This window comes from Gallinula chloropus, assembly GCF_964237585.1.
Source record: "Gallinula chloropus genome assembly, chromosome: 3".
Taxonomy (NCBI): Eukaryota; Metazoa; Chordata; class Aves; order Gruiformes; family Rallidae; genus Gallinula; species Gallinula chloropus.
Window position 1 is genome coordinate 50,421,199 of NC_140087.1, and position 21,671 is coordinate 50,442,869.

Genomic DNA, 21,671 nt, shown 5'->3' on the forward strand with positions numbered 1-21,671 from the left:
GGAGCTTTATACCGGAGTCGAAGTGACCTCACTCCCCGAGACGGAGCCAGGAAGCCAGCCAGCCTTGGTCTCGCGGCCAATCCCGCCACGCCTTGCAAGCAGCCAATCGGGGCGGCGGTGTCGCTTGTTGTTGCCCTGTGAGGCGGCTGCGCTGTGGGCGTTGGGTGCCGGCCGCAGCCGCAGGAGGGATCCGGGGAGGTTCCAGGCCCTGGTGCCCGCTCGCCTCTCGCTGCCCCCACCGGCCCTGCAGCCCCCGCGGAGGGCGGGGAGATGCAGCCCCCGGGCCCTCAGCAGCCGCCGCTCTATGTGCCCGGCAACGGGGACTTCACCTTCGTCTCCTCGGCAGACGCCGAAGGTGAGCGCGGGGCTGCGGTTGGGGCCGCTCTCGCTGTCCCGAGAGAAGGGCTCAGCCAGGCCCCGGGAGAGCGGGCGGCGCCGTGCCGCTGAGGCGAAAGGCGCCTTCCTCGCCCTCCTCCTCCCCCCCGCCCCCGAGGTTGGCGGCGTGGCTGGAGGCGGAGCGGGGGTGGCTGAGGCGGCCTCTGCCCTCGGGGCGCCGCTCCGGGGCTCCGCTGTGGCAGGGTGCCGGGAGGCGGCCGTAGCTGCCGCGTTACCCTTGCGGCGGGAGCTGCAGCGTGGCAGAGCCGTCCGCCGTGGTCCGCTGCTCGGGTTCTCCGGGAGCCGTGGCCGAGGTTGCGCTTGGCGGCCTCTGAGCCGATCTAGTCACAGCCTGTGACTAGAGCTGTCATAGGCCCCTTCCCCGGGTTACTGGAAGCGCGGTCCGGTGCCTGTTGAAGGTTGTGTTGCGTGTTCACATTCGCTGTAGCGCCGTGTCAAGGTCTCTGTGTCACGTCTCATGTCAGCGCAGTGATGGGGGCGGGGTGGGGAGAAGCCCTGTGTGTAGTTTAGGGTGGCCTACTGCCGAACTGCTGCACAAGTTGCTGTGATGTACCGGCATGCTGTGAAGATCTGCCTTCAGACTGCAAGAGGCAACATCATGCTAACCTGTGTTGATGAAGAATGACCTTTTGGGCTCTACCTGTTTAAACAAGCAGCACTTGATGTGTGTATTCAGCCACTGTTGGAATTGTGGAGGGGGTAGGGAATCGTGTCAATCCTGACTCATGTGCCCCACCCTGCAAAAGAATTATTGACGTGAAAAAACTGCTGTAGAACACCTGTTCTTTAGTGAACTTCCCAGTCCTTCTGACAAGGAATGCCAGTCAACAAATAGTCTCAGCATAGGTGTTCTGTTGTTCTTGTTCGTTTGTTCTGTTTTTCTTCAGCTTAGCCTGAAAAAAGATCCATGTATATTGGTGAATGGAAACTTTCTGGATTAAAGTATGTGTTGAGCAATGCCAAACCCAGTCCAATTCAGCTGCTCTTCCAGCAGGATGTGTTGAATGGACTCATATCTGTATTTCTTATAAACATGAGCAAGGTGTCATGTTTTGTCTGCAGTGCTGCATGGAACTACCCTAAGAAACAAAAACATAAGCAAAATTAAGCAGCTTCATATCTCTAAATTAAAATACTGCACATTTCATTGTAATTTCTATTTGTTAGTCAAATCTTGGGCCATGTGAAAAATAAAGTATGAGCTGTTTTTTATTTTCACATCTTATTTCCGTGAGAGGTAGGAACTGTTTGTGGGAAGGAGCACAGGAGAGGTGTTCCCTATTAAGTGGACAGATGCAGTATAAAGAATAGTCTGTTTGGAGGTTGGAGTTTTTGCCTCTTGTGCTGCTTTTTCAAAATTGAGAGCAAAGTCTGTCTTGAGAGCTGTTTTTCCACAGTGCCTGGTTACAATAACGAGTGTCACGTACCTCAGTTTGGCTTCTGCGGTGTTCTGCCTGAGCCAGGAGCAGGAGAGCACCCTGACTCAGTAGTGAGCATCAGAACCATCAGTTCCTGACAGATTCTTGTGTAGAAGTTTCCCTGCCTCAGGCTGCGTTGTCAGCTGTCACCATGAAAGGAGAAATAAAGGGCTGGTTGGACTGTTGTTGTATTTGTTTGTTGTGACAGCCCTGTCTGCACACAAAGGGTAGCAAGAACCTCTCCTTGCAAAGCAGGGTGTATTGTGGCATAAACAAATGTTTTCAATGACAAAAGGGTCCCAGTGACTATTAATAGAGAACTTGGAGGCTTTCTGTACCTCCATGCCAAGGAGGTATTAAGAATACCTTTTTCTCTTTTTCCTGCCTCTGTAAACAGCAGAAGGCAGCTTTGCCTCTGTTTGGGGAGAACAGTGTATGTGTGCAAAGAGAAATTCCTTCTTTAAGTTACAGGGATCTTAAGAAGGATCCTGTGCAGATGGTGTTCCAAGAGTCAAAGCAATGGATCACTAACTGTCATGATTATGAAACAGTTGAGAAGCATTTATGGAGAAAATTTAAGCTTGAATGGCCTAGCAAGCTAATGTGGGAAGGCGAGTTCTGTGAAATTAATTGTGATACTGAGCAGTCACTGAACACTTCAGATGCTGTGAGTGAAGACTATGTGAGATTCTGTCACTATGAATTTTGTTTCTATAAGCCAACATTGCATTTTGATAGAAGGTGTCACAAATGTAATCTACAAATATGGCCTTTCATGCTATAACACTGTTATCAACACAATTTTAGCTTCCATCTGGAAGCTAAAAGTCAGTAGCTTGAAACATAAACCACCATTGTTACTATTGCATTAAAAGCAGAAGTACCCTTTTAGATTATGTATCTGTTAAAGCATAGTTTTATTCAGTAACTTTGAATAGTTCATGGTGATGACCTGCACCTGTAGCTTTGTATGCCTGTTGTTTATCTTCCAGTACTTTGGAAATCAAATGGCTTTTGGCAAGACATAAAAAGGAGTATCTTTCTCTCTCTTTTTGTCTAAGATCTTAGCGGCTCCATAGCAACTCCAGATGTTAAGCTAAATCTTGGAGGAGAATTCATCAAAGAATCTACTGCCACTACATTCCTAAGACAGAGAGGGTATGGCTGGCTTCTGGAAGTGGAAGATGATGACCCAGAAGATAACAAGCCACTCCTGTATGTCATAATTATTTTTTGGGTATCTATCTTTATTAGCCGTGTAGGAAAATCAAACAACTTGTAGCCTCCTAAATTGTCCCACAGACTTTTGCTGTGACTAGAAATCTGTTTGATAAATTGCTTGACCAAAGAGAGTTTTCTGATGTGGGAATAAAAACATTATGTTTGTCATTAAGGGTTTTATTTTTAGTGTAAAAGGGAGACTTCTTATTGGCTGTGGGGGAGGAAGGAAGAAGTAAAATCCAGTTGTATCGGTCTTTATAAGCATAAGGCTTTTGCTCTTGTAATGGTTACAAAAATTAGACTGCATTTTTTCTGTCTTTTGTGCTGATGTTGCAAGTTCCTTAATGCTGTCAAGGAATGAGAGGCTAAGACAATCCTGTGGAAAGATTTGTGTTAAGTAAATCTAAATCAATCCTGTCAATTACTCTGAAGTAAATGCATAGTGAATTACAGTAGGGATGCTAGAAGCAAGGTAGCACCAACTACATAATCTTATATGGTATCTTATGTTACAAAGCTAGATTTAAAAGGTGTTAGCATTGAAAGAAACCTGAAAACCTCTGTATCCCTTGTTCCATTTGCAGAAATGTGGTTGGCTGCAGGAAGCCTGTATCTTTAAGGTTACTATGCTGTGAGTCAGGCAGCCTGGATTTTAGTCCTTGTTCTGCACCTAAGCAACTTCACTCTCACTGTTGCTATTCTCCTGTGTGAATTAAAGATAACGATGCTTTAAAGAAAAAAGTAGGGAGTGAGCAGAGGAGTACTCTGGAGAACTCAGTGGGTGCGCTGGGAGAGAACACATGCCTGGAGAGCTTAATCGTGGAACTGCTACTTGAAAAGTACTTTAATTTCAAGTGTGCCAAATTCCTTGAGTGAATAAGTTTGTTCTGTAAACCCCTAACTTTGGGTTAAGAAAACAGAATGGTGCTGAGGTGACAACATAGGAGTTCCCTCTTTTGTGTAACTTCTTACACAACAAAAACCAAGTGTGTGATTCAAAGACAGCTTGTTGGTGTCAGCTGTTGATTGCTAGAGGTGAGGGGAACGTGCCAGGGAAATGTTCAATTTATGGCAGACAGGATGAGTAGACTCATCCTAACAGAAATGACCTTAATCTGCATAAAAGCTGCCCTATGAAAGTCCATTCTGATTATTCACAGAACATGTGCCATAATGAAGCCTTGTAACCCAAATCCTACTATGGATTTAAAGACCAGCAGCGAGCTAAAGGGAGTTCACCAATGTGCTACTGTGCAAGCATTTTGTTCAATAGTGTGATCTTGTTCCCTCTCATTGGGCAGCCTTACTTCAGACACTTGTTTCCTGTTACAGCTGCTATCACTTCTTAGGTGAGGTAGCTGTCAGCTGCATGTGAAAGACACTTTATTCATGTGAGAAACTGCCAGAAGGCCTAGGCAATGACAAGGAATTATTTCCAGACAGGAAATCCTTGTGCTACACAGTCTTCAGGCGAAAATAGAAGAATGCTACATCCTGTTTAGATAAATGCAGGGAAACTGATGCTTCTAGTCTGCTCCTTAGTTTCAAACATGTGTTAACAGCTTTCGTTAGTCACAGGTTAGTAATACCAGTTCTGAAATAGCTGCGGTAATAGCAATCCTGGGATTGCCTTGAGAGACAAATTGAGGAGTATTGAATAATTTTTATTTTAAAGAGGAATTGTGGTGAATCATGTCTTTATGTTTATTTCTTCCTTCAGCTTCTCTGAGGAAAAAGCCATACATAAGTAAAGCCCTGTAAAACAATTTTCATAAGCAGACTTAGGATATGATTCTACCTCTTTCTCCTCTGTGCTCTTAAATACTGTCTTTTGGAAGCCTCTTGAAACGTTTCAGAGCTCCTCAATCATGACTGCCTAAGGAAAACAGTAGCTTACAGTTCTGTCTCAAGGCTCCACGTGTAAACGTAGAGGTAGAATTGCCCATTACCTGAAGAGTCTGCTTCCTTCCCTTCATGCTCAGACAACCAGGGCAAGATGTAGCAGTTAAGAACCTCCTATGCAGACATGGCTTCTGGTCAGTTTGTAGCTGCTTACAGATAGCTTGTAGCAGGGAGTGGAGAAGGCAATTTGAGAATTGCAAGATCTGTTGGTAGAACTTACTGCTAGTTTAATTGGCTTTTATTTATTTTTACCCATATTGGAACAAACCCAGTCATTAAACAATTGGCAAAAATTGGTCTGTGGAAAGCTGTGCTTGTTGAAGCAAGGGAAACACCATTTTGTTTTACAAAATTGCTTTTACCTGGTGAATTTTGATTGGTTTGGGATGAGTGAATATATTTTTGCTTGTAGAATTTGAACGACAATTTTTCCTTAAGTGTGCTCACGGCAACCTGCTCAGCGTAGGAATAGACATCCTACTTCTGTGTATGTTGCTGACTTTAAGTAGTTACAGTTGTGTGAATGTGTCACGTGTTCCTGCATGTCAGAAAACAGACCTACTGTGTTAACGTGGACCATTAGGGTACACTGTGTATGTTTGCTATTCTGGGTCATGTAAATAAATACATCTAATGGTGTGGCACCTGATGAAGGTACAGTGTCACTTTCTTATGGACAAACTGTTCCTTTGCTAGTCATGGCTTCAGGCGGCCTCATGGGACAGGAAACTTGCTCTATAAAGCTACCATTTGCCCCTGAACTTATTTTTTAATTCTCTGTTTGATTACTGTGGTGTGTAGTAACACTCCCTTGCTTTACAATTCCAGGGAGGAACTCGACATTGACCTGAAGGATATTTACTACAAAATTCGATGCGTGTTGATGCCTATGCCATCTCTTGGGTTTAACAGGCAGGTAGTGAGAGACAATCCAGACTTCTGGGGTCCTCTGGCAGTTGTCCTCTTCTTCTCAATGATTTCATTATATGGACAGTTTAAGGTAGGTATAAACCTTCTACGTAAAAAGAAATTGAAACTAAATCTGGGGACACCATTGCTGAGCAGTTTGCATTCTTACATAGGTAAAGGTCTTTTCTTCACATGCTAACACAGGGCATTTCAAATGCCATTTCTCAAGTTAATACATAGAAAGACAGTGGTAAAAAACGTGCTAACTAGCCCACAAATAAGTTAATCATGATGAAGTGTCAGGTTTGGTTTCATATGGTAAACCCAAGGAAAGATGTGGTTTCTAGAGGAAACAGATTGATACTAAAGGGTTTATAGTGATATTAGTGAATCTTCCCAGCATAATTGTGACCTCTTGTTAATTTGCTTTTTATTACTGAAAAAACATTACCGAAGAACATTTGTTTCAACACAATGAATTTTAATTTCCTGACAAATAAAGCTGCTTGTTTAATTCATACTATGTCACTGCTGTTATCTGGTGTATTTAATCTTCATTAGTGCCTTTTGCTATTTTGTCCCCTCTCTGCTCAGTTGCAATCAAATAACTTTCCTCTGGTCAATAGACTTTTTCCATAATTCCTTCTGAACTCCAGGGTGAATAACTATTCAAAAGCATTGTGCAGACTTAATTGGCTTCCATAAGCACCGTTGGGTTTTTTTCCTTTGCATTCAGGTTGAATTAGAGAAGTGATGTCATTTATAGTCACAATTTGAATGTGAGCCTAGGTGATCCTGCTTTGGAAATCTTTGTGTGTGCTTGTATGCATTTTAAATACAACGTAGTATGTGGTGTAACAGAATGTGCTTAGGCAAGGACTTCTGTGAGCGGTCAGATAAAATCGTTCCCTTTGCAACCTCTGGCTTCCATGTGGTGTCCTGATACCAGCTAAGAGTTCGCTCTCAGTATCTTGTTTCAAGCGGACTGCTTAGCTGTCTCCTGGGCAAAGCATGAGGGATAACTTCCTTCTGCAGTTTGTGTACCTGCTGTACACCGTCAGTCTAATGTTTCTCAGGAACAGTGGATTCCCCGTACAGGTATAAGGGTGTTGTGTATGTGTGAGGAGGGGAAGCTGGCATGACTGACAGCAGCTAGACCAGACGAACTGAGTGATGCACTGCAGGCTGGAGAGATGAGCATTCCTGCTCCCAGACTTCAATAATCTGTTTCTCTTCTAGACAGTGGAAGAAAGGAGAAGTAAAAGAAGGCCATGGGCTATTTTCACAAATAGCATAAAACCATTATATTTATTTTTTTGAAGTAGTTCTGTGATTTTTTTTTTTTTTCTAGTTTTTAAATTTGAAGAAAAACCATCCCCTATTTGATTCTTCCATGAATCTGATGTCCTCTTCAGTGTAAGAGGACACCAACGAGAGAAGCGTGAAAAGCCAGTTACAGACTTTGTCCCAGGAGTCTGGGGCTATTCCTTAAACTGTAACAGTCATCAGGTTCTACTAAGAGTTGAAGTCCTGTGTCATCTTGTGAGCATTCCTGGTTTGAATAAAGAATTAAGTGGTGCCTTTATGGGTCAAAGAAGTAGAATTCCAGCTCCTTGTAATGCTTGGGCTGACTTTTTAAAAATTCTCTGCACCCACCTTTTGTGGTATGCCAGATATGAAGACACTTAGCTAGGGTGGCCTTAGCTTCAGTTTTGACTAAACCTTTCCTACTCTGATACACCGTTGAGACACTTTCAGAACACGTTCCACGTGTGTTCCATGTTCACTGAACTTGCCATTAACGTGATGCTGTGTTCTCAGATTGCATTGTGGTACTATTCAGCATGCAGTTTTGTGTAATAAAATCCTTAACCACAACAAAAGTGATTAATAGAAATGACTTTTCCTTTCTCACAATGAAAGTCATTAATATAAATTAATTGTTCTTTATCTCTTAAGGTTGTTTCTTGGATTATAACTATTTGGATATTTGGATCCTTGACGATTTTTTTACTGGCCAGGGTTCTTGGAGGAGAAGTAAGTACCTGTATGCAAAAAGGACATAGAGGGAGGTAATAGAAAGTGTCTTGGCTATGCTTTCTATGGGTTTTCTTGTGGTTGGCTTTGGACCTTGTAGCCACCCAAGAATAGATGCAGTTGGTAATGGCTATATTTCAGGTTCTTGGCCTCTAAAAGAAAATCTAAAATAGAGAGATGGTCAGCTAATCTGGTGATGATGGCGTGCTGGATGTGATAAACAATTAGTTTTGTGATAAACAAAAACTACACGTGCATGTGATCCAGAACTGAAGACAAATGCTTTCAATTTTTCAGTCATGAAATGAGCTAAATGGGATCCTTGCACCTCCTTTGTGCTGCTCTTGCACTGCCCTTTAATTATTTTTTTAAGCAGTTCTATAATGTCCTTGTGTCCAAGGACACATTGTCCAAGAACCTATCAGTGTTTGTTTTCATCCTTGACCTGATGCAGTTCAAAGCCATTAAAGGATGAAAGTCAGTGTATGTTCTTCAACTGCAAAGCCAATTGAAATTCTGGCCTACATGCCTCCCTCCAGCTGCTTGTAGCAGCAAGGCTGGAAAAGCTGTTTGAGCTGTTTACAAATGGAGTCACTAAGTGATTCCGGTGTAAACAGCAGAAAAGGACTTACAGGGAGGCCCAGAGGCAGCTACAGCAGAACATTCAGGAGGGTAGAAACTTCTCAAAATGGCTCTGCAGCATAAAATGCATTAAACCGTGTCATGAAGAACTAAATGTTCAGTCATACTTGATTTTTATTCTTCACTGTGCATCTTGCATTAATGATGATCTAGCGTTGCAGACTTCCTACATTGTTTAAATTTTTTTTTTTAGATTTTCCTTTTTAACTGCTAGAGCCTTTTTTTTTCCTTTCAAAACAGTATTGACACAAGCTTTTATAAATCTGATTGCATCAGGTTTTTTCATGCTAGCATTATCCATGTTCCTCCTATCTGCCTGTTCTGTGGCTCAGAATGTATAAACTGGGGAGAAAATACAGGTCTGTACAGTTCACTGTGAAGGATCAACAGCCAGAAGATTAACATCCTTGCAAGATGGTCACTTCTTGCCATTGTTGTTCCTGTTAAATCCAAGAAGCCTGGCTGGATCCAGGAATACTTCAATCCATAGTAGGGAAAATTAGACATTTTAATCCCCACGGAGCTAAAAACAGTTGTGGAAGTAATTTGAAATAAGATAGCCTTAATAAATTTAAACTGGAAATGAGAAGATTTCTGTGCCTTGTTCTAGCTCTTCCACTGATGCTAAAATCTTGACTGTACTTTATGAAATTATTTATGTACAATGGGTATGAATAAGTTAATGCAGAAAACTGTCTCTTGCTGCTTGTGACAGCCGGGACTACAGCAGGTGACTGGCAGGTCTGTTGTAGTTCTGTGCTTCCATGTATCACTTGTACACTTGTGGAGAGTGGCAGTTGAGAACCATTTAACGTGAAAATATGATGGGTTGGTGGGATTTTGTATTTAAACCTGTGTAAATACTTCCTTTGGAAGTGGTAAAATTGTCGTTTACAGTGCTGGGGTTTTTAAAAAAAAAAAAATCACCAAAATACCCCCACAAATGTCAAACCCAACATATATCTTACAGAACTGGGCAATTAATGACAAAGTTTGAGGGGTAGCACACAAAACCAATTTTCATGCTAGCAAGCTTCCTTTATGAAATTTCACGAGTACCTAACACATTATTATTTCTATTGATACTGTAGTAACAAGATCAAACTGTGTTTGGTGACAGAAAGATTGACTATTATAAAGGTTCTTCTTATATGCTTGAAAATTTCAGGTTGCTTATGGCCAAGTTCTTGGTGTGATAGGATATTCCTTACTTCCCCTCATTGTCATAGCACCTGTACTTTTGGTGGTCGGATCATTTGAAGTTGTTTCTACCCTAATAAAAGTAAGTTCAGTATCATCTATAAAGAACTGTGTACGGTTATTTTTAAGTCATTTTACTAACACTTCAAGTATTAAGTTCAGGACAACATAATGATGTGCCAAAATACACATAACTTAAGACATGAGCTCTGTCATCCTTTGCACAGTAAACATGACTGCTAAGCAAATTCTGTTTTAAATGTTTGACTACTTGGAGACTGACATTGCTGTTGCTATAACACCACCTGTTGTTAACAGGTTAGCTCCTGCTTAAGTATTTTGCTGTGCTGTAATAGTTGCATTAAAATAAATAGGATTATCATTTGGAGAGGAGGGTGCATGATCAAACTTCAGAATGAAGAATCTGAAAATAAGCTGTTCTATCCCTTCCCCCGTCATCCAGTTTATTTTTAGTTACTGCAGCATGAATATGACATTAGTCATTGTTCTGAGACCTTCCAATAGTTGTAGCAGTAGAGAGCTCTCACTACCCTTTGCAGTGAAGGTAAGTATTGTTCTGATTTTGCAGATGGGGAATGTAAGGTACAAAGCAAGAGTACCTTGCCTGATGCCACCTATGGTTGGCAGTGTTCCCTGGTAGACCCCAGAACTACACAACGCTCTCAAACGCTTCCATTCCAGTTCTGAAAACCCTTTTAGGTAGTCTTTGAAGTTACTGCTGAACTTTTAGAAAGGTTGACTGAGAAGAATCTAGCTAAGCTGTATGCCTTTTGAGTTCTTGTTCAGTTGGTTTGATTCAGCTTGCTGCTGGTAGACAGTACAGTTGAAGTACTAAATAACAAAACTGTGGGGAGAACCTGTGGTTACTGCCAAGTGATACAGTCAGAAAGCAAATCGCTGACTTGCCAGATAACTGATACATAACTTGGATACATGTTAATGAAACCTCTGCTACTTGATTACTACTAACTGCCTTAGATTATTTTCAGGACAGGGTTCCTACCTTTGCATCGTTATAGTAAAAATGCAGGCAATTGTGGCCAATCCTGCTGCTTAGGGCATGAGAGCTCTGTGCTTGGGGAAGTATTTCCTGGTCCTGAAGTTGGGGAGCTTACAGTGAAGTAGTGAGATTCCAGTCAGTTCTTCTCAGTTGTAATCAGCAATTAAACTACTCAAGCAAGGCACCTTGATTTTTTTAATTGTTGCAATCATCCTAATATATCTTGGAGAATTCAGTCATGATTTGATTGTCCATCTGTGGGGCTTTGGTGTTTTGTTTGGTTTATGATGGCAGCTGAACAGGCCACATAATCCTTTGAGGGACCTGAGCTGCTCTGACAGGAGTGTGGAACAAGTTCTTTGCTGGGATCCTGTTATGTCTGCCCTCTTGGGTCTTGTGTTTCGCAGGTTACAGTGGTTGTGTGTGTCACTTGGTCATGCTGCTGGAGGATAATGATGTCTAATTACTTTTTGCTATAACTTTGTTAGGGGGTTGAGTCAAGTTTGCTGACCACAATGCGCTTTTAATTTGTTGGGTTTTTTAAAAAACCCAGTATGTATGCTAACTTTGTATATAACATAGCAGTTATGGTTAGAGGTAATGTTACTTTCTACCAGTCTTTAAAACTGGTTCTTTCTTAACTTAGTAAGCAATACAGTCTTTGGTAGAGATTGTATTTTGGCAGGCTCGTACTGCACTTGAAAGGAACAGGGGATGTGAGGTTTAGATACCTTGAGGTGAGGGCACCATAATTAAACAAAAGCTTATGGGTCAGATGAACCCTGAAATAAAAACATGGCAATTTAACCCTCTGTTTAAATAGTGTAGGAGGAAGAGCCGAGCATAGTGTCCTGGCTTCAGAGCCAAAGCTGGGACATACAGTAACTCTTGCAGTGGTTGGGGACAGCCGGGTAGAAAGTGAAGTTTCACATTACCAGTGTATGTAACCTTACAGCTTGCTTTATGGTGTCAGTGTGTCTTACATTAGAGAGAGCATACTGTAGATCCGTAGCTGCTCACTGTAGTCAGAATGTCTCAGCCAAAAATAGCGTGCCTATTTGTTAACGACGTCTCTAACCGTAACTGAAGACGCAGAGTGTATTCATTGTGCGTGCGCGGGCTTCTTTCCCCTCAAAACTCCTATTTTGGGGCATTCTTGATATTGAGAGAAGAACTGATTTTTATCTTGCTATTTGGAGAGGTTTTCTTGTCATGACAGCTAAGACTATTTATCTTCCTTTTCAGTTGTTTGGAGTCTTTTGGGCTGCATACAGTGCTGCATCCTTACTAGTTGGAGAAGAATTCAAGACCAAGAAACCCCTTCTAATTTATCCAATCTTTTTATTATACATTTATTTTCTGTCCTTGTACACTGGGGTGTGATCTAGTGCAAGATGTGGCCAGAAACCATATTTTATTCATTTGCAGACTGGTAACACGTAAGATTAAGGAAGCTGGAGATAATCCAAGTGACTGTTTTGTATCCAGTTGTCAAGATGTTTTAAGATTGAAGAGCATATTTGTGTATATTATTTAATGAAGCAATTGTAGCTATATAGATTTGTATCAAAGTTCTAGGTTTGTTTAAGACTCTTCAGATTTTAATGAACAAAATAAAAGAACCTTGTGTTTTACAAGAAGGCATAGCAAAACCACAACTCAGTACCTGTGCCAAAAGCACTAGGACCAGATTACTACATTTGAGGAGAAAAATGAGAAGTTAACTGTAACAATCTCAAAGTGCAATTTTTCTTTTGGGCTTAAACACAGCTGGCTTTTTTGGCACAGCAAATTCTGTAGATAATATATATTTATGAAACAGTCCTGATTGTTCACAGCATAGTCTGTATAATCAAGACATGAAGATACTACTTTTAATTTAGTGCCTCAATTACTTTGATTTGGCTCTTGAGTTTTTATAAATTCCAATTTGTTTTCCAAACATGTATATACTGTGTATTTTGTATCTATGGCTTGTGTGTAGCGTAAGTACTCCTTGGTTAAGGATTGTATATTGGGTTTTTAAAAATTGAAGATAGAATTATTTTAAGTCTTCATTTACTATCTCTGACCAAAGGAGCAAGATATTTACTGCGTGACATAATTAAAATGCATATTTAGAGATTCAAATTATTTTACTGAAAAGTATAAATTTACAGAGAAATGGGCTAACACCTTTCTCAACTGTAGTGCTGGCTTAATGTTGGAGAAGAAAAGATGATCTATCAAATTTGTGTGATCCTTAAACAATGTTATTTTATGATGACAAAATAAAAAATAATGCTTCCCTAACTATGTTTTACAACATCTTGCTCTGTCTTGCTTTTAATAGCATGGTATTTAAGAGGCATAAGAGGCATCCTTCCCATCCCCCCCCAGTACTATTAATCCCTTGTAAAGTGTAATAGAAAAGATTTGTAAGGCCAGAATCTCCCTCCATTAAATAAGGCAGAATTACAGCCTTAGTAACAATTACAGTCTTGCTAATTTTGACTATCCAAGGATTATGTAATAACGTGATGACATGTTAAATATTTCCTGTGTACTGTGTTGATTGCTTATGTAATGGTCCTTATGGTAATGTTTCTTCACAAGGGACGTCCACTGAAATTCACATTGCACGGTACTTAGGCATTTGCAGTCTTCAGTATTTTGTATTGCCAAATACATCTTCATTTTCTTTAATTTTTTTTTTTCTATTGGAGGAAAAAACCCCATTGCCCATGGTTTGTTTGGGATTTTTGTTTTGTTTTGATTTTAATGCAGCAATTAAAATTTCATCAGTGCTGACAAGGTAATAGCAAGGGCTGTCTTTCATACCTGATGGACATACTTCCTTATCAGAGTCGTAGTTTTTCAGCTTTTTAGACTTTGTAACTTGCTGCTTGGGTAACTTATTTTTAGCACTCACTAATGATGCAAAATACATATTTAAATTCCAATTCTCCCACAAAAGTTTAGCCTATTCAGTCAGCTTTTTTGGCTGATGCTACTGTTGGTTTTACACACAATTAAAATTGATGTTTGACATAAATTATACTACTCTAGCTTGTAATACATTAAAGGAGAAAAACTGGTAGAGTGATGACTTCTCACCTAATTTTTGACACAGAGTTCTTGTGGAATTACTGCAGAGTCACACTAAACCAATTCCACCAGCACCTTAGTGTGTATCTGCAAGTAATAAAATTAAAAGAAAGCAAGTTACAGTGTATTAAAAAAAGCAAGCACGGTAGCTTTGGAGTCTTTCATGACAATCTGGTCTGTCTTCTTTTTTCATTACTTGCATTTCTTCTTTTAACAGGAATATCCAACTAGTATTAGATGACTCAACTCAGGCCCCATGAATTCATGTTTAACTCACCACAGACATGAAGGCAAGGACAGTTAGCTTACTAGGCTGTCAGAGAGCTTTAAGCTTCGTTCTTCTTTGGATAGCTGTTCACTAGGTGTCCAAAATGGATCCTGTGCATCTGAAAGGACTATGAATATCCAAAGTATGCAAGAATGTTTTCTTTAATCTCTAACTATCTTAATTTCTTCTATACTAATGTTCTGTGAAACTTACAGTTGCAGTTTTAACTGTTGGCACATGTGTAATATGCAATGTAGATATGCACTTACCATGGTACATATTTTGTACACAGTTGCAGATTTGCACCTTTTAATCTTAGAATCTCTAGGGTCACCTTTTGCATATGATGTGCAAGAAATGTGTACAAACAGCTCTCAAATGGTTCTGATGGTTTGTAATAACTTTGCATTCAACAAACTCATATTTTTAGATGAGCTGTATGTGTAAATACAAGATGTATTTTATAAAAATTTTGAATTAAACTTGTTTACAGAATGTATGAAGCTCATTTATATTTACTGAAATAAGATACATCTATACTGCTATATACATCATCAATCTTAAGCTTTGCAGCTACTGTTTTTGTGGTAGTAAATATATATACTTCTTCAGTCAAAAATGGAAACTTGGAGCACATCCATCTAGGAAAACATTCCCTTTCCAAGATGCAACACCTCACTTCCAGGTAGAGGCACGCTCTTTGGATGGTTGTCTGTATGGAGCAGCTAGACATGTACACGTGAACATCTTTCTCCTTTTATCCATCAGACATGCTCTGTTGCATATCAGTAAAATTATACCTGCTGGAAAAGTGTGTGAAATCAATTGCTTCCATGTGAAGGCAACACACAGCTTGAGACTGGTGTTTCGTAATTACCCTTATTGCTGTTCAATGTTTTGCTGTTACTCGTGAAGCAAGCTTGAAAACTGCTTATCTTGCTCTCAGGGCAATTTTGATTACCCTGGCTGCCAATTTTTTATTTTTTTTTTTTAAACATCATTTTCCTGCTATACCAGCCTGTGCTAATTCAGGTCCCTTAATAAAAATAGTTTTCTGTAGGAAACAATACTGGATTTGAAACTTATTCAAGACCACTGACTGCTTAAAAAGGTTTCTCAACTGTCAGACGTGGCACTTGACGGCAGCGCCTGCGGGCGCGGCTGGCTGTACGGGCTGCGCGGCCATTCCGGTGCGTGAAAAGGGGAAACTCTCGGTAAAAGGTTTTGTTTTCCTTACGGCATTTTTTGCAGCAGGCTCAACAAAACGCTGCCATGGGCACAGTGACTCCATCCCTACTTCTTCAGGGCACAACGCCCCCCCCCCCCATCATTCTGGAGTTAACGTGTCCATCTACTCCCGGAGAGACCCGCGGCCCCGCGACAATCCCACCCCGAGGAGGCAGGAGCCCCCCACGGACGCGCTTCTCATGGGCCGAGATTGCCCCGAGAGGCAGCTGTAGCGCACCAGGGCTTCACCTCGTCGCTGGGCCCTGGAGCTGGGGGCGACTGGAACGTGGGCTCTCTAACGTCGCTCCTCCGGTACAGAGCGGAAACCGGCCCCGGAGCCAGGCTACGAAAAACACCCCCCCGCTCCGGTGTCCCCCGAGGCGGGATGCGGCACACGCGGCCCCCCGCTTAGGGCCCAGTGTTCGTCCGGATCGCAACGACACCGAAGCGGCGAGGGCCCGGGAAAGACGACGGCCAGCCGGGAGCGCGGGCGGAAGGGAGGTTACCCCGGCTCCTCACCAGAGAGCAGCAGTAACCTGCCCCCGCCGGCCGGGGCCCGGCACCGCCGCTCCCCCGACAGGGACAAGGCCGCGCAGGCCACCTCCATCGCACTGCCGGCCTCGCTCCTCGCCGCCAGCCGGGCACGGGGGCCCGCAGGGAGGGAGAGCGGGCGGGAAGAGGGGCGGCGGGCCGGGGCTGAGGAGAGCCTCGCAGCCACCCCGGCCCATCCTCAGCCCCGCGCAACCTCCCGGCACCCCCGCCACGCATGCGCACGACGGCCACCACACAGACGAGCACCCTTCGCGCGGCGGCGGCGGGCGGAAGAAGGAAGCGCTCGGCAAGGCCCCGCCCCTTTTCGCTCTCCTCCCCCGCCCCTTCCCGCCCGGCCGCTAGCTTCCCCTCCCCTCCCCCCCCCCCACCCCCCCCCGCCCCGCGGTGCCAGGCCGGCGGTCGGTTCCGCATCCGGCGTGGTTGTGTCACTTCCTGCTCACGCTGGCGCTCTCCCTTTCCCCCTCTCCCCGGACCCGGATGGTGACTGGCGGCGGCGGCGGCGGCTCTAGGGACTGTCAGTGAGCGGCTCCCCCCGGGCCTCTTGTCCTGAGGGCGGCGGCGGCAGCGGCCGGGAAGATGGCTGCGGCGGCCTCCTGCTCTTCGGCGGCGCCGCCGGCGCCGGCTGGGCCCGGGCCGGTGTCGACCGGGCCGGGCTCCTGCGAGTGGCTGCTGCTGCGGGACGGCTGTCTGCGCTGCGACGCCGACGGTCTCTGCAGCCTGTGCTACCACCCGGCGCTCAACGCCATCCTGGCCGTGACCGCTCGCGGCGCCATCAAAGTCATCGACGGCACCTCGGGGGCCACGCTGCAAGCGTCGGCACTCAACGGTGAGCGGCAGGGCTCCCGCGGCCTGTCGGGCCCCGCGGGCCGTGGCAGTCCCTGGGGCGGCTGCGGGGCACGATCGCGGCGCTGCGGAGCCGTGGGGGAGGCGGGCCGGAGGCTCGCCTGGAAACAGGTGTCGCGGCGGGCGAGGGGTTTGCGCCTGGGGAGGCTCGGGGGGGGGGGTGGGGCAGAGGCCCGCTCGGTTCAGGCCCTCGGTGCCGGGGGCTTCCCCGCCTCCTTTTCACCCCTTCTTGTTTTTTAAGGCGGAACGGTTCGTGCTCATGGGGGCAGAAGATACTCGTGTAGGCAGCAGCGAGGCGTTTTTCTTTTGGAGAATGTTATTGGCGTGGCCACTAAGGGATTAAATGGGCACGGGAGGCTGTGATGTAGAGAGGTGCATTTTTGTGACTTTTTTTTTCAGGTGTTCTCGTGGGTGACATAATGTTGAACCTTCCAAAGATGAGAAGCAGCACGTTGTGCAGGACAGGCATAGTTCTGGTTCTTGAATATGCGACACTGTAGTAATTTATTTATTGAGCCTCCGTCTGGGTTTGTTGAGAAGGCTTATTTCTTAAAAGTGTCTTTTGTCTTATAGCTCTGATTTATTTAAGGTCAGAATCTGTCGTAAAGTTATCTGATGGTACATTTTTACGTATATTTGTGTAGTTCTTCATGCTGCTGGGTATCTTGACTGTCTCTGGTGCTGGTAACACTACGCCTGCTATTATGTTAAGGAGGCGCGATCATTCGGGGAGGCTAAGGCTGCACCATCTCCATAACTATGAAGCAGCTCTCTTTGTTGCCCGTTAGTGTTTTTACACCGTTAACAAACCAGCTCTGTGGAAAAAGATCCTTCTGCCATTAACAGCTTTTGTTCCTCGCTAATTAACGGTTCTTAAACTGTGGTGCTTGTCAGAATATTGGCGGGGAACTTCAGGGTTATTTGGTATGTTGTGAGACCAGCCCTAATGCTTCTTGCTACTTCTGTGTTTCCCATGTTCGGGTTGTCCTCACAGTGGTGTGTTGCTAATAAGGTCTAGCTTTGCTGAGTGGTGGTAGTGAGAGGTTGGTGTTTGCCACCTGGACGTGGTACGGTAACGCCAGGAACTGTACAGACATGTCATAGTCTAGCGAATATGTACACTTTCACCTTGAAAACCAGCAGCAGTATTGCAATGTCAGACCCAACAGAACAGGATAAAAATCCATAAAAATCCGTGTTTTCCTGTCATATGTTGAAGTTGGTACATTGTAAAGCATAAAAGTTGAGTGTTTGGGGCCATGATAAAAAAAAAACCCAAACAACAACAAATGTGGACCTACTAAGCAGGTGTCAACTGCTTTTGTTTTGATCCCTTGTATTGAAAATGAAATGGTGTTTCCTGCTTTGTTCAGGATTCAGATCACAGCTGCTTCTGTAATTCCTTTTCTTCTATCATGCTATCTCCTAAAGGGCTTTTTTTTTTTTTTTCTTTAAATAGCTTAATTTTTTACTTTTAAAGCCAGAATTTGAGAATTGCTTTTAAGCTGTGGATGGAGGGGGCATGAATACAGGACTTAATTTGTAATTGACTGTTTTCATAGGAAATGATTAATTCTCATGAACAGAAAAAAAGTGAACTGTAAATCAAAGCCTAAGCTGTTGTTTTACACTTTTCTGTGATAGAATCCTTGCAAGGGCTTTAATTTAGTATTCAAAATGCTAATGACAATTTTCCCCTAAATAGTAGCTATTTAAAAGTAAGGTAATGCTTTGCTTCTGTTATGTATATTATCATGTATACTTACTTCCTTTAGTGCCAGTCTTCTCTGTGACAGTATGACTGTAAAAGATGGATTCTACTCCTCCTCACATGAAACAACAGAATTGCTTGTGACCTACACAGATTTTATCTGTGCAGTATAGCTGATGCTTGGGTTGCTGGGGGAAAAAACCCAACCAAACCCTTAGTTTAGTTTGAAGAAACAAAATGAATGTCCTTATAGATTCAGACCAGCATGCCTGTCCGAAATCTGGTTCCTCTCAGCAGTTGGTGTCTGTTGGGGCTGTCAGCAACTGTGTTCACTCTTGTTTTCTTCCTTTTCAACCCCTCTTTGGGAAAAGGAGGTTAAGGGAATTTGGCTGTTCTCTGACATCTGCCCACTCTCAGAAGTGTGAGCTCTTTCACTGTAGGACAGTAGTAGTTGGACACTCAGACTCTGCAGACCAACCCTGTCCCTGTTCCTTACCCCGCCATAAATGACAGGTCAAAGGATATTGTTGCTTCAGGGACTTCTGCCGCTATGACTAAAAATAGAGTCCCTAGGAATTAAAACTGCTTCTCATGCTTGGGAGACGGCTTGTCCTCCTTGGTAATTTGGGCTGCAGGTCCTTTGCCCTGCCAAAAGATTTATGTTGGACAGAAATGCTGTTGCTCATTACCCAAGGAAAAACAAAACATAGCAGGCCCTTTTTCTAGATAGAAACAGTGTAAGAAAAAGGATCCTCCATCAAGGGAGGGGAGGGAGAAAAGGAAACACCACCAAGCCTCAGTGTTGCTTTTGTTTGCAGTCGAAGCAGCAATACAATCAGCTTTGAGCTCATTCTCAGTGAAAAGAATGAACCTGTGGAATACTGAGCCTGGGAGAGCAGTGGAGGATGCCTTGATCAGAATATAAATACAGATTTTCCTCTTTGGTGTGTGAAAGAGCAAGACAAAGGATTCCCAGCCAAAAGACAGTTCAGTTATAGATCAGATCCAACCACTGGGATGTGATCTCTGGTCTGCATACTTCAGTTTCTTACGTGAACATCACTGGTCTGATGCATGTGATGATCCAGGGATTGTTCTGAGCACAAACTGTAGGAATCCAGTGAGGATTATGATGATGGTGATGATGTTTATAGCACATTGAATCTTCATCAGCTTTGTATCTTGAAAGTATATGGTAATGTTTAATCTGTTTCCTGTAGGAGCACCGTAGGCCTCTTCAAGAGGGCCACATAATCATTTGCAACAGCGCATAGGGTGGTAGTGAGTAAGAGTGCCGTTGGTAAGGGGAAAATCATGTGATTCTTTAACATTAATCTTTGCCTCACCTGGTTGTGGGGTTGTCCTTTCCGTTCTACCAAGGCTGTTGCATGTACACTGTGCATTTCAGAGAGCACAAGGTCAGTTGTGTGGCTGCTGGCTATTAGGCGTTTCTGTGTCGGCTAGCAGTGGTTAGGCAGGACTATCAAGTACTTTGTTTCCCCTTTTAGGCATTTAAATATTTGTGCGCTTTCGGTTTCGAGTTCAGCATTGGTAGCCAAAGTGCAGGAGTGATCAATCTCCAAATACAGCACCGAGGATGAGCCTTTTCCTCTGCCTCAAAAAACCCCAACAAAAACCCCCGAAGAATCAAAACAACCTTCCAGAATAATCTGAAGTGGCTCTCTCAGTGTTCATTGGAATGTTTGATTTATCAGTTCCTTCTATTTACAAATAAAGCAAGAGAACATCTTGAACTGGGATAGTGTTGTAATTCCCAGAGAAGCTTGGCCAGGGACACAATAAGAAGCTAAAGTGTACTGTCAGATGGACAATGACCATCTTGAATGTTTCTGTAGTTATTTTCTAGGTTAGTTTGACATAGCAATAGCCTCAGATCCTTGTTTGGTGAAATGCAGAGTGTTTCATAACTAAAGCATTCTAGCTGTTAAACACAATACAGGTTTTTGTTTGCAACATGGATAGTGGGATTGAGTGCACCCTCAGCAAGTTTGCTGACACCACCAAGCTGTGTGGTGCAGTTGACATGCTGGAGGGAAGGAATGTCATCCACAGGGACCTTGATAGGCTGGAGAGGTTGGCCCTCAAATTGTTAACCTTGAGAGGTGAAAAGTTCAAAAAAGCCAAGTGCAAGGTCCTGCATATAGGTTGGGGCAATTCCAAGCCAGCCTGGAGAAGGACTTAGGAGATGTTGGGGATAAGAAGCTCACCGTGAGCCAGTGGTGTTCACTCACAGCCCAGAAAGCCGGCTGTATTTTGGGCTGCATCTGACAAAGCATGATCAGCAGGATGAAGGAAGTGATTCTCCCCCTCAACTCCGTTCTTGTGATACCCCACCTGGAGTACTGCATCCAGATCTGGGGCCCCCAATGTAAGAAGGACATGGACCTGTTGGGGCGAGTCCAGAGGAGGACCACAAAGATAAGAGGGCTGCGGCACCTCTCCAGTGAAGACAGGCTGAGAGAGTTGGGCTTGTTCAGCCTGGGGAAGAGAAGGCTCCAGGGAGACCTTATAGCAGCCTTCCAGTATATAAAGAGGACCTAAAGGAAGGCTGGTGAGGGACTTACTACAAAGGCATTTATTGATAGGACAAGGGGTAATGGCCTTAAGCTGAAGGGGGTTAGATCTAGATGAGCTACTGGAAAGAAATTCCTCCCTGTGGGGGTGGTGAGACACTGGCACAGGGCGCCCAGAGAAGCTGCAGCTGCCGCCTACTTGGCAGTGTTCAAGGCCAGGTTGGATGGGGCTTTGGGCAGCCTGGGCTAGTGGAGGCTGTCCCTGCCTGTTACAGGGGGACTGGATCTTAATGATATTTAAGGTCCCTTCCAGCCCAAACCATTCTGTGATAAAGTACTGTAGAGGCCCGAACAGCAGCCAAAATACATATTCTGAATCCATGCAGGAAAGGATGTGTCCATTGTGCATACGTCTTGGTTCCTGTAGGGGAAACAGACTGCGTTATCACCAGAGGCCTGCAACCCTGTTCCTCCAACAGAAGAATTTAGAAGTAATTGGATCCCAGCCTGGGAGACTCACCTGTGCCAGCAAGTTCAACACCATTGTCTGTCTGTCATTTTCACTTTTGGGAAGTCCTGTTTGTCTGCAGCTGGGTCACTTTAAACTATGGAACTTTAGAAACCTATTTAGGGATATCCAGTTTGGTTTCTTTTTACTACTTTCCATGTGATGCAGGAGGCAAAACAAGAAAAAAAAAGATTA

The 21,671-nt window shown here is 43.8% G+C and overlaps 2 protein-coding genes across 2 annotated transcripts in view; both read left to right on the forward strand.

Moving 5' to 3' along the window:
* Positions 1 to 245: 245 nt before the first annotated feature.
* On the forward strand, positions 246 to 13,135 carry YIPF4 (Yip1 domain family member 4). Its single transcript, XM_084261679.1, has 6 exons — positions 246 to 355; positions 2,876 to 3,029; positions 5,766 to 5,937; positions 7,806 to 7,883; positions 9,694 to 9,807; positions 11,992 to 13,135. The coding sequence occupies exons 1-6, from the start codon at positions 271 to 273 to the stop codon at positions 12,127 to 12,129; spliced, it is 741 nt and encodes a 246-aa protein (XP_084117805.1). The 5' UTR covers positions 246 to 270; the 3' UTR covers positions 12,130 to 13,135.
* A 3,321-nt stretch (positions 13,136 to 16,456) lies between these two features.
* Positions 16,457 to 21,671, forward strand: part of BIRC6 (baculoviral IAP repeat containing 6) — a gene marked incomplete at its 5' end in the record, with an annotated part of 179,163 nt that continues 173,948 nt past the window's right edge. Inside the window, one exon of the mRNA XM_084262246.1 lies at positions 16,457 to 16,706. Within this exon, the coding sequence (XP_084118372.1) occupies positions 16,457 to 16,706 (250 nt within the window). The remainder of the gene's footprint in view (positions 16,707 to 21,671) is intronic.